Below are 13,128 nucleotides of genomic sequence, written 5' to 3'. Positions count from 1 at the left end.
ATGGGTGTTATAGATGTAGATTATAGGGCATTTAATGAGGGGGGTAGGACGTTCTGGTTATCAGGAAATGGGTTTGTGTCGTATACTCTCTCCAGGCGTTGGCGTTTTTTTAAGACTTTGATCGTAAAAAAGGAAAATAGAACATGGCAGGTCGGAGATGGTGTTTTAATGTCAATGACACCCATTAAAACTATTACGAGGGAATGTGGTGGACAGGGAGAAAACGTCTGATTGAAGTGAAACCTAGCATTTGGAGCACTTTATGACTTTCAAATAAATGTACGTTTGCAATCGTTAATTTACTGAATGAGGCTTAAGAAGCATAAGGCTGCATGATAGGCACTGCCCTCAAAACAAAAGTTTACACAATAGCGTATTGTAGAAAATAGAGTCAAATCATTCTAAATGCTGCTTCTATCTTGGGGCGGTAGCCATGAAAATTTTGGGAATGTGGCAAACATGTTATAGATCTGCCCTGCCCATAATAAAAAAATGAAAAAGTAAAAATGTAAGAATCTATTGCTAAAACGTGTTTGAAAAACATCTGAAAGCACTACAAAGCCATCAAACTTGACATAAATATACTAAATAATAATAAATAATAAATCAACATATAAATTGTAAATTTTTCGGTGTGTTTCACATGCAAAATTATAGATTATAATTTGGCGGGCCATCCGAAACATGGATCAGCACTTTTGACTCTAAACTATATGTTTTAAATAAGTTTAGCCTCAGTCAGGGATTAGGCATATATAGCGACAGAGCCATTTACAAAGAAAAATTTCCTAATGAATGACAAAAATTCGGAGAGTTTTTGACAAAACACGGACAGGTTTAGAGTTAAAACTTCATTTTTTATGGCATTAGTATTATATATTCATGGTGGGTGAATAGGGAGGTTAATTTGGAAAAAAAAGTTGCAAGGTAGTTAAATTTTACTAGAAGCCAGGATTTCATTTTGGAGGGGGCGATAAATGCATGCGAAGCGCCCTCCCTAGAGGGTGGGTACAGGGAGGGGGAGTTTCCCCCTCTCGCGCGAAGCGCGAAGCTTTCGGTGTTTCTTAAATTAAAATGAAAAGGAGCCGTCTCTTTTGTCTCTAGTACCTATATCAGCCGCAATTCAGTGGACTATTGTGAATTTGAACCTTGCTTTTAAAAGTGATTGTGAACGCACAAAAAAGGGATAAAGCGTTTTATCAAGTTTTTTCTAAAGAAAAGGGTCCCGAGATAAGGGTATTCCCTAAGTTATACTATGCCGAGAGGAAGATATTCCTCCCCGGAGCAATGAAACTCTGAAATTTCAAAGGGCGGACGTTTCATCAAATATCTCTAATACCCCATCGGCTCTAATTCAATTGATTTTCTAAAATTATTGAACTTCATTACAAGGAAAATAGTGCGCAAAAAGATGAAACTTCTGTGATTTATTGAAATTATATAAAAAGGATGATGTATAATTTCTTTGACTTATCCTAAAGCGCTTAAATTTGAATAATAAAAAAACTTAAGTGTCATTCAAAATTTCAAACTGAGGGCGCAAAACAGGACAGGAGATGAATGTGCAGGAAAATTTTAATATAATTTGATTAAAAAATATAGTACTTTTTTATTATTTAATACGACACGAATATTATACCTTCCTCTTTATAATATTAGGAAACTGTTTGCTCCCAAATTATGGTTGTTTAGTAATGAGCTGAAAAGCGGGAGAAGATGCTTATATGGAGGTGACGGCAAAAATTGATATAAAGATTTTACCCGCCCGGAGTCGACCCGACCAGAAGTTGCGCGATCAATTTGAAAAAAAAAGACAACTTCATATACTTCAGCCTAACCTTACTCTTATTCCATGCCCTAATGTTTACATTTAACTGGCAAGAAACACATAGCTGAGGTGGAAAAACAGGGTTAGAGAAAGGGTTAGAGAAAGGAGAACTGCAATATTGCCATTTAAACGCGCGCAGCGCGGAAGCAAAATTCATATGTATATAAATTTAAAGCGAGAGTGAAGGAGTTTCTCTTTTGAGAAAAAATAAAGAATAAAAAGAAAAACCCACAAAGCTACCTTTCTCCCCTTTCCTCCCTTCGTTTTTCCGTTTCTCCTTTCTTTTTTTTTCTCTTTTTTTTTTCTTTTTGGGGACGTTTTTTTTTTTTTTTTTTTTTTTTTTGGGGGGGGGGGGGGGGGCGACCGCCCCACCGCCCCCTGGCTACGCGCCTGTGCAGGAGATCATTGACTTCCTATAGGACCTACTCGCACTTTAAGACAGCAATGTATTCTGCATTTAGATGCTATTTTGCCAGGGAGTGTTTAGCAACCGAGCGAGAGAGAAAAAAAAAAAAAATAAATAAAAAAAAATTAAAAATCGAATTTTGATAGTAAAAACTTTGATTTTAGAGCACTTGACTACATGAATAGAATATTGCATTTATATACGCATATAGGGCCTATATTATATCTGCCTTTTCCTTTTATTGTGGTCGATTTTTTTTTTTGGGGGGGGGGTCAGTCCCCAAAGCCCCCCCTTAAAACAGCGCCTGGATCGAATGCTGGATTGGAAATGATCAAAGATGTGTAATCGGTGAATTCTAATGGAAAATCTTTGATAACAAAATCAGAAAGTAAGAAAATCGGTCAAAATTACATATAAAGATCATTAAAGAACAAGTCCACCCCAACAAAAAGTTTATTTGAATAAAAAGAGAAAAATCCAACAATTATAACACCAAAAATTTCATCGAAATCTGATGTAAAATAAGAAAATTATGACATTTTTAAGTTTCACTCACTGGTTATATGCGCATCTCGGTCGGTATGCAAATGAGGTAATTTATGACATCACTCACTCATTATTTTTTATTGTATTATATGAAATATGAAATATTCTAATTATCTTCTCATTATCTTGTGAAACAAAGTTTTATTTCTCCCTCAACATGTGGTACTAATTGGTAAACATTTTATGGTTCAGTCAAGTAGGTCGTCAAATCTGTAAAAATTAAACAATAAAAAAAAATTGTGAGTGAGTGAGGGACATCATCGATTCTCTCATTTACATGTGACTAAATTGTGCAAATAACTATTTTGTGAAAGAAAAGCGAAACTTTAACATATTACAACTTTCTTATTTTACATATGAAATTTTCAGCATTATGCTTCTCTGATTTTTCTCTGTTGATTCAAATTGACATTTATCTGAGGTTTACTTGAATTTTAATAGGATATAGGCCTTAAAATGGTTTTGAGAATACATTCGGTTATAATATTATACAGCTAGAGAAGGCGGGTTGGAGCGTCGTGGCCCAGTGGATTAGTCTCCGGACTTTGAAACAGAGGGTCGTGGGTAAATCCCAGCCATGGCGTAATCTCCTTCAGCAAGGAATTCATCCGAAGTGTGCTGCACTTGACCCAGGTGAGATAAAAAAAACTTTATTTGACCCTGGCAGTCCAGTGGGTGCTCAATCTATACTCTGTTATGTTTATTATGTGTTGTACTACACTGTACCAATTTCTTATACTTGTCATTGCCGAAATAAATAATAATAAATGAGTACCGGCAGGAAGTAATTCCTCAAAAAGCTGTGTGCACCTGAATAGGTAGACTAACTAGCCGGGTAATAATAATAGTAGGGCCCGCTGGGAGAACAGTTTTCGGAACTGAAGTGGCTTCCCTGGGTAAATATACCGTTATTATTATTATTATTACATGGTCTACATGGCCCTTAATTTCTCAGCTCAATATTTTGGCTTATTGTGTATTTCTCCTCTTCTCGTTTCTTGCAAGATTAATTAGCAGGTGGTGATTGAAGACAATGAGGATAAGTAAAGAAGGGGAAAGAAAATAAGAAAATAAAAAGAGAAAGACAAGGGAAGGAAATAGATGCGGGTGGGGTGGGCTCGGGGGTGCTACATGTTCCCGAAATGTTTACGACCAAGGAAAAAAAAGAGAAAATGGTAGAAAAGGAACTGAAAAGGGTGAAATAATACTTTTTAAATGTTATGTCAAAATATAACACAAAATTGGATTTTTGTAATAAAAATTTCGAAATTTTTGCTCGATCGCTCCCTTGCAACTTTTTATGAATTTTGCCCCGAGCGCAGTGCGCCACGCTCAAAGTTTTTGGTTCATTACGCCTCTGGCTCCTCCTGCACTCCTTTTGTATTAATTGATTTTATGTAGGTTCAATTATTTTTTTATGATAAGATCCAGTCTTAATATTGAAAATAATGATGTATTTCGACATTATAAAATTCAAATTTTCTGATAGATTTTGACATAATATTCTGATAGTAATATCACATTCGCCCTTCTCGCTTTCCTTAATTTTCTCGTTTTCTTTCTTGGTCGTATTTTTTTTTGGGGGGGCAAGCCCCCCCCCCCCCCAATCTGTACGCCACTGTGTGGTACATATTAATATGGGCAATTCCAGGTTTTGTTGGCATTATTTAGGACGCGATAGCAAACATTTCAATTCATAACATTAATTTAAAACAGGTCTACTAACTTCACCTCAAAAATAATATTACGCCTGCTGAGCTGAGAAAGATATGTCAAACTTAACTTTACCAAACTTCATTATTCTTCTATTGTTTGTAGCGCTAGCAGCATGTGAGGTGAGTAAAAAATGAGGAGAATAGAAGAAGTGGTAGGGATGAACAAGAGAGTGTAAAACTCCAGTTAAGATCACGCGATTCCAAATAAATCCGCGATCGATGTCGATGATGCGCTGATTTGGAGCTCGAGCGCAGATGCAGAGTGAGCGGCAGCGACCCCTCGAGAAGCAGGGAGCTTCCCGTTGACTCTTCCTCTAGGTTACGCCTAAATTTACTGGTTCGCGAAGCTGCGAAGCGGAGTTCGGCTAAATTTGGTAACAGAAAGGTTAATAGACAACACTATGAAAGTGTGAACTATATATACCGGTATGCATTCTTAAATAGTTAGAAGCTGAAACTAAGTAAGATAAGGTTTTTTTATTCAGAATTTTGTTTTAATTTCAATTTAGATTTCTAGACTTTTTCTAGAGTAGGCCTAAAAGCCGCCTAGCCCTAGGCCTAGATCGACTAGTTCTAACGTTCGTTAGACTTCATTTTTTAAACCTATTTTTCATTTGCTATATAATTTCAAATTATTTTAGGATATGCACATATTGATAAATGATACCAATAAAAGAACAGCAACACCTTCACTCAGCTCTCTCTCGATATTTTGTTTTCTGCAAAAAAAGGGGATCTTATAGCTTTAAAGGGATGGTCCGGGCTGAAAGTAGTCATTGCTTAATAAATAGAGTAGAATTCACTGAGCAAAATGCCAAAAATTTCATCAAAATCGGATAACAAATAATAAAGATATTGAAGTTTAAATTTTAGCAATATTTTGTGAAAACAGTCATCATGAATATTCATTAGGTGGGCTGATGATGTCACATCTCCACTTTCCGTTTTGTTATGTTATTACATAAAATCATAATTTTTTCATTATTTCATACTTGTGTGAATAATATGTCTCCCTTATAATGAAATAAGTTGCAGCAATAAATATCTAATGCACTAAATCAGCTGTCAATCCAATTTTTCTAGTTCTTGGAGGAAAAAAATTGAATAAACCTAATTTCATATAATAAAATACAAAATAACAAGTGGAGATGTGACATCATCAGTCCACCTAAATATTTCACGACGACAGTTTTCACAAAATATCGCTAAACTTTAAAATTCAATAACTTTGATATTTGTTATCCGATTTTGATGAAATTTTCGGCTTTGTGCTCAGTGAATTCTACTCTATTTATTAAGCTATGAATATTTTCAGCCCGGACCATCCCTTTAACGTTAAGCTTCTACTATCATTGAACTTGCAAATCTAGATCTAGTGATTGATTACCAAATATGGTATATTGTGAAACTTTACTCCTCACTATATCTTGAGAATAAAACCCAGAGATATTTTGTTTTTACTGGTTTTGAATCTTAGCCTTAGGCACCTGATCAAAATAAATTTTTATTTTAGATCTAAAAATTTATTCAATGAAATTTTTTCATTTTGATATTCAAATCACCATCACTTTTAGCCATCATCAGCATCATCATCATCATCATCATCACCACCACCATCAGTACCATCATCATCACCATCATCATCATCACAGATTCACCATTACCACTATCATCACCATCATCATCTTCATGATGATCATGGTGATGATGATGATGATGATCATCATCATAATTACTATTATCATCACCACCACCAACACCACCACCATAATCATCATCATCATCACCACCACAATCAATCATTATCATCACCTTCATGATGCTTTACAACCTATCAGTGAAATTGAATTCCTTATTTACTTGATTATAGGGTGAGTTTGGCAATGTCCGATGCAAGTGTATATGCCCTGCAGAGCCGGACATCAAGAGAGATTTAGACATCCAGGTTGTGACTGTATCATTGGCTGAAGAATGGTAAATTCACTAATTACTCAATATTTGATGGCAAGTCTACACTAACATAAATAATGTATTTTTAATTAAGTGATGAAAATCAACTAAGCACTACACTGAGAATTTCTTCAAAATCAGATTAAACGTTCTTGCACATTTTGCTTAGTTCATCAAAACAGAGAACGAAGAAGCTGTTGATGTCAATATTTATATTTTACTTCCAATAATGTAAATCATGCTTTGATTCTTTATTGGGCATGTGAAATCGCCTCAATTTAATTCAATATGTTTTAATAAAGAGCTTCTATATTTTGAAATTTGCATAAACTAAAATATTTCATATTTCATATGCATATCAAAAATTCAAAATTCCAGAGGGGATATCCCATCTGCCCTCACCCCTTGGATTACTGTTGATGCATGTATCCCATCTATACCATTTTGCATGGGGGGGGGGGGGGGGGCAGGGGGCGTGTGTTACTGTGTTGGGGGACAAGGGGTATGGTGAGGGGCATCCAGAAACTTTTCTGGGTTAACAAAGTATGTACTGCTTTCATGTTTTTTTTTAATATATCATGACAATTCATCAACATACCTTTCCCTTTTTCCTCAGTTCTTGTGAGCTGGTAATGAAAAGAAATGAGAGTGACTGTCTGCGATGCGAATGCAAGTATGAAAGCCGGAACATCACCACCATTGAGGTACGTATGAAGACAGCACTGTTAAAAAAACCCAGGCTTTATAAGGCTATAAGCAATCTGCATGTATCTGTTTTTAATTTTCTTTTTACAGTCAGATGGGGTGTGAAGTTTAAAGCTCTGAACCCATATCTGCAGGTTCGGGTTGCTTTAAATAGGTAGCAATGACTATCAATTATTTTGAAAAATGGACCTTTGACCCTTACCTGTGTCTTAGGATTTTCAAACTTTAAGGCCTGGACAATTGTGGAAGAAGAGAAGAGGGGGGTGAAAAATGGTTCTAATAGCTAAGGATATCCCTTAAAAAACTATTAAAAAAAAATACCCTTCCAAGTTGCACATCACCGTATGCCAAATATATGTGATTTCAATACAATAGGTATTAAAGAGAATTAGGAAACATAGCCCCCCACATTGAGAAATTTTAATTTTTCCTTGGAAGTCTACTAATTTTTTTTTTACCATCAATTTTTGCATATATGACAGATTTCCTATCTAATATCTTGCAGGTTGTTATTTTCCTGATCATCGTTGTTGTGATTTGTCTTTTCATCTATCTCATCGCTCTCGCTTTCCTCGATCCCGAGATGTTTAGATCAAAGCTCACAGAACCTCAGATGGAAGATACTCTCACCCCTCAACCAGTAAGATACATGAAACTTAGCTTTTAAAAAATAATGATAATTTTTAGGTAGAGTCCTATTTTTTTGTAGGTATTGTGAGACTTATGTAGGATTCTGATACCATTAATTTGCTGTGTTTGAAAGGTATTGAAATGTGAAAATTTTTTTGCCACCCTTTTACATGAGGCATCAGCAGTTCAACGTTCGTTCATCCAAAAATGTTTGCGATACAAGTAATAAATATTACAAATTGTTGTATCAAATGATAGAATATCATCTTGTGTCCCAGAAAAAATATGAAATAAGTCATGACCGTCAAAGCATAGTAATTCATGCTTCAGAGTAGATCACATAAATTTCTTAAAGGTCAAGTCCACCCCAGAAAAATGTTGATTTGAATAAATAGAGAAAAATCAAACTAGCACAACGCTAAAAATTTCATCAAAATTGGATGCAATATAAGACATTTTATTTTGAACAAAACAGTGATATGCACAACCCAGTGACATGCAAATGAGACAGTTGATGATGTCCCTCACTCACTATTTCTTTTGTTTTATTTTATTGTTTGAATTATAGAATATTTCATGTTCTACAGAATTGACAATAAGGACCAACTTGACTGAACCATATAGTATTAAACAATGCTTATTCCACATGTTCAGGGAGGAATTAATTGTTGTTTTACTTGACATTGAGGAGAAAATTTGAATATTTCATATAATAAAATACAAAAGAAATAGTGAGTGGATGATGTAATCAGTCTCCTCATTTGCATACTGACCCGGATGTGCATATAACTGTTTTGTGAAATTAAATGAAACTTCTACAAATGAAATGAAACTATAATATCATAACTCTCTTATTTTAAATCCGATTTTGATGAAATTGTCAGTGTTATGCTTGTTGGGTTTTTCTCTTTTTATTTAAATCAACTTTCTGTTTTGGTGGACTTGTCCTTTAAAATATGCACCATCACATTGACTTATTCTTAACCATTTATGGTTATGGTGACTGATCACACTTGGCAGCTAAGTGAAAAACAAAGGCTATCATTTCTCTTTCAAACAAACAATTAGATTTTATAGTAGATAGGTCAGGATTTTTTGGTTAATGTCATCATAGATCATCTTATTTTATATTGCTGGTAGTACTGTCATGTGTATACTACCTGGTTTTTAATCTACTTGCACTTCTTTTTTATGTCAAATTTATCAATTTTATCAATTCCCTCTGTGTATTATTTACCTTGTGCAATCATTTGTAATTCATTCAGTCTTTGGCTGCAGGGAAATATGCTATAAGTTGAAGTGGAACTTGAGATATGTGCTATTTATTGTTTCTCTTAATCTCATTCTCTTTATGATATTTCTTAATCCCATTGTTTTAATCTCATTCTCTTAATCCTAGGATCTATCAAGCACAAGGCAGCCACCATCCTACCTAGGCCGTGTGGGTAGTGCACAGAGAAGATGGAGATCACAGGTTCAGCAACAAAGGGAGAATATCTTCGATAGACACACAATTCTTAGCTGAAGGAACTCGTCTGTCCTCATTGCAATTTCATCCCCAGTCCCACATACTGCTTTTCAGTGAAAGTTTGCAAATCATCAACAGACATGAAAAAATGTAAGAGAACATTATTTCAGTAATATTTGTAAGAGAGTACTTTTCCAATCAATAATCTGTGTTTTCACATTCAAGCTAGCCTACTCGTTACCCTGCGCTAATTGCATCCGCAACAAAATTTGCAAGTTACCTTCCTGATTTGATTTCCCCAGTTAGTGCGAATTGATTCATATTTCTGGGAGTGGTGTGGGCGCGTCGTGGTTCTGACTCCCGCCTTTCAAACAGAGGGTCGTGAGTTCAACTCCTAGCCATGGCGTGTTTTCCTTCAGCAAGAAGTTTATCCACACTGTGCTGCACTCGACCCAGGTGAGGTAAATGGGTACCGGCAGGAAGTAATTCCTCAAAAAGCTGTGCGCACCAGAATCGGTAGACTGGGTAATATAGGAGTGCCTTGAGCACCTATCAAGGTGGATACGTGCGCTATACAAATCCTTTATTATTTATTATATTATAAATACAAATAGTTGTTTGCTGAGGAAAATCTAAGTTTTATTTCCAGTTCATTGTTTAAGGTGCACTATGAACTGAGTGAAATTTAATTAAAATGAAACATATGCACTGGAACTGATGTTTTCTGAGAGAATTTAAGGGATCCATCTACTACTCCAATGTAAACCAAATGAGACTGAGAATACACATGTGTAAGGGTCATATAGAAAGCTCAATCGTTTTATGATAATATTCACAAACGATGATGATAGGGAAGGGACATGTTATATTTTTCTTTAGTATTTGGATGAAGAAAACATTTTCACCTGAAGCAGTTAATATCATCATCATGCTCAAAATTGTAATGCCAGATTTGTGGTTATTTTGTGTTGTGAATTGCTTATTGTTTTTTTATTTATGTCTTTACACATATCTCATGTTGGGATTCATTGTATTATACATTGTTTTATTTCTGTATAAAACCATACAGTTCAGATTTTACTTAATGATCGCCCTATCTGAAGCTTTTGGAAGTCTAAAATTCATAGTTTGTCAAGTTTTTAATAATTTACAGATAAGATGAGTAATGAAACATGTTTTGTTTAAACATTCTGTCTAAAATCTGATATTTCAGGGTAAAGTTCAAAATTAAAATGTTGACAATTATGTTGGGTCCTCAACAAAAGCAAAAAAACTTTGTTTTTCATGTTGGTATAAAAAAACATTTCTCTAGCATGGAATAAGTTGAACATTTTAGGTTACCATCTTCATAGGGAGTTTTGTGATGTTTTATTTTTTTAAAGAAAAATAAACATGTTTGGATGTAAGTTCTGAAGAAAAAAAAAAGATACATTCACAAGAGATGACTCTAAAACTGATAAATTAGTAAAAAATAAATAAACATTTTATTTTATTAAAAAAATCAGTCAATAAAAGTGATTGAATGGTCACTACACCTTTGAAAAATTGGAGTGCAAGATTAATGTTTCAATATAATTCACATTGAATCTGTACACAGCTTAAGGGCAATTCCATAGGTTGGTGGACATGAGCTCAATGTGTCTTTGTACATATAGCCCATCTGAACCGTAACGTGAGTAACCACTTTATCTGCACCCCTAGTAAAAACCATGTGTTCTTTTTTTTAAAATTATATACAAATTTGTCTCCCTAATATACTTCTTTGAAATGGATATAATCAACTTTCATAAAAGCCTTGCATGAGGACACTTTTCACTTATGTCCACTTTTCATTTTATGCATGTCCAAATCATGTAACATGAGTAACCGACACATTTCAAAGATTTGCCAGGAGCATAATGAAATTTCCCAAGTTTTGTTTTTATACAAAGGATAGTCAGACTGCGTACTATGTTGTGATAAAGAGATGTTTAGTTCCTATCAATAATAATGGAGTTACATCTCCAAGTATGAGTCAAGGTGTCTCCAAATGTAACGTGAGTAACCGTGGAATAGCCCTTATGGCAGGCTTGAAATGAAATATGTTTAAAAATGTCATTTGTAATGTAGTTAAACAAAAGAAATATATTTATTACAGTTTTGTACATAATGTTAATTTATACAACAGATTTTCTATATTGTATAAATGAATAAAAAGCAATAAATATAATTGTTTACATTATTCATGTTCAAGTTTTACTTGTGATGTAGAGAACCTTACGTTTGATGATATTGATTTTTATGACAATGTTGGTCAAAATAATATTTTGAATCAGATAATGCTGCTGTGGATGATAATTATGATGATGGTGACAATGATGATGATGGGGATGATGATGATGGGGATGGTGATAATGGTGATTAAGATGATAATGATGGTGATGATGATGATAGTGGTGGTGATGATTATAATGATGATGGTCATGATGATGATGGTCATGATGATGATGGTGGTGGTGGAGATGGTGATGATGATGAAGGTGTTGTTGATGATGGTGGTGGTGGTAGAAATGGTGATGATGATGGTGGTGGTGATGATGATGGTGATGATGATGATATTTATTATGATGATGATGGTGATGATGGTGATGATGATATTGATGATGATGGTGGTGAAGATGATGGAGATGGTGATGATAATGGTGACGAAGATGATGATGGTGATGATGGTGATAATGATATTAATGATGATGGTGGTGGAGATGGTGATGATGATGATGGTGGTGGTGGAGATGGTGATGATGATGATGATGATGGTGGTGGTGATGATGATGGTGGTGATGATGATGGTGATGATGTTGATGGTGATGATGATGGTGATGATGATGATGGTGATGATGATGATGATGGTGATGATGGTGATGATGGTGATGGTGACGAAGATGATGATGGTGATGATGGTGACGATGATAATGTTGATGATAGTGATGATGGTGGTGGTGGTGATTATGACGATGATTGTGATGATGGTGACAATGATGATGTTGATGGTGATGATGATGATGGTGATGATAATGATGATGATGATGATAATAATGATGGTGATGAGGATGGAGGAAGCGCCGTGGTGTAGTGGTTCTGACTCCCGCCTTGTAGTAATCGGAGGGTTTAGTGTTCGAATCCCACCATGGCCTAGCGTCCTTTCGCAAGGCGTCAATCCACAATTTGCCACTCTCCACAAAGGTGTTATAAAAGGTGTTAAATGGGTACCCGGTAGGATGCGAAAGCCTATGTAGTACGCCTAGCAATTGAGTCTTGACACTTTTGTTGGAATGCTCCCCAGGGAGGGGAGAAGGTGCATACATTGTATGCGGGCATGCAAGGATCCGATGACTGGGGTAATAATATATCTGTAAAGCGCTTAGAAACGTCGTTCCGATGTGTTAAGCGCTATATAAATGCCGAAATGCGGAATGTTATCAATAGTATGATATTGATGAAGATGATAATGATGATGATGATGATGGTGGTGGTGATGATGATGATGATAATGGTGATGATGGTGGTGGTGAATGGTGATAATGATATTGATGAAGATGATAATAATGGTGATGATGATGACATTGTTCAGGATGGCAGTGATGGTGAAAAAAACATCACTGCCGTCATCTTAACCATCAACACAATAATCATCACCATGATGGTGATGATTATTGTGTTGATGGTTAAGATGACGGCAGTGATGTTTTTTTTTTCGTTTAAAGTATTTTTATCAATCAAATACATAATCATTATACAAAACAATACAGACTTTACAAATAACATTGTGGTTGACAAATTACAGGTAAAGACTCGCAAAACGCATTGCCAATTATAAACTACAGAAAGTGACAAAACTATG

The 13,128-nt window shown here is 35.1% G+C and overlaps 1 protein-coding gene across 1 annotated transcript; it reads left to right on the top strand.

Moving 5' to 3' along the window:
* The first annotated feature begins 4,467 nt into the window (after positions 1 to 4,467).
* Positions 4,468 to 11,469, top strand: LOC129282523 (transmembrane protein 9B-like). Its single transcript, XM_064115021.1, has 5 exons — positions 4,468 to 4,615; positions 6,366 to 6,469; positions 7,062 to 7,149; positions 7,656 to 7,790; positions 9,180 to 11,469. Exons 1-5 carry the CDS (start codon positions 4,550 to 4,552, stop codon positions 9,303 to 9,305), a joined length of 519 nt encoding a protein of 172 aa, XP_063971091.1. The 5' UTR covers positions 4,468 to 4,549; the 3' UTR covers positions 9,306 to 11,469.
* The last annotated feature ends 1,659 nt before the right edge of the window (positions 11,470 to 13,128 follow it).

This window comes from Lytechinus pictus, unplaced genomic scaffold (assembly GCF_037042905.1).
Source record: "Lytechinus pictus isolate F3 Inbred unplaced genomic scaffold, Lp3.0 scaffold_20, whole genome shotgun sequence".
Classification (NCBI taxonomy): Eukaryota; Metazoa; Echinodermata; class Echinoidea; order Temnopleuroida; family Toxopneustidae; genus Lytechinus; species Lytechinus pictus.
This window is presented reverse-complemented; position numbering and strand designations above follow the sequence as displayed.